General features: G+C 69.1%; 1 protein-coding gene across 1 annotated transcript; it reads left to right on the top strand.

Annotated features, from left to right (window-relative positions):
- Positions 1–4: 4 nt before the first annotated feature.
- LOC120507188 (D-glucuronyl C5-epimerase-like) lies at positions 5–328 on the top strand (the record flags this gene model as incomplete). Its single annotated transcript, XM_039719540.1, has 1 exon — positions 5–328. A coding segment is annotated over one exon (324 nt), but the record flags the coding sequence as incomplete, so codon positions are not given.
- Between the last annotated feature and the right edge of the window lie 5 nt (positions 329–333).

Below are 333 nucleotides of genomic sequence, written 5' to 3'. Positions count from 1 at the left end.
CGACAGCGAGGAGGCCTCGCCGCAGGGCAGGGCGGGCCGGGCGCCGGCGCCGCGCTACGAGGAGATCGACTGCCTCATCAACGAGGAGCACACGGTGAAGGGGCGGCGCGAGGGCAGCGAGGTGTTCCTGCCCTTCAGCTGGGTGGAGAAGTACTTCCAGGTGTACGGGCGCATCGCGCCGGCCGACGGCGGCGAGAGGTTCGAGTTCTCCCACAGCTACTCCAAGGTGTACGCCCAGCGCGCGCCGTACCGGCCCGACGGCGTCTTCATGTCCTTCGAGGGCTACAACGTGGAGCTGCGCGACAGGGTCAAGTGCATCAGCGGCGTGGAAGG

This window comes from Passer montanus, unplaced genomic scaffold, assembly GCF_014805655.1.
Source record: "Passer montanus isolate IOZ18808 unplaced genomic scaffold, ASM1480565v1 scaffold10557, whole genome shotgun sequence".
Taxonomy (NCBI): domain Eukaryota; kingdom Metazoa; phylum Chordata; class Aves; order Passeriformes; family Passeridae; genus Passer; species Passer montanus.
Note: the sequence above shows the minus strand (reverse complement) of the source record. Positions and strands in the feature narration are given on the sequence as shown.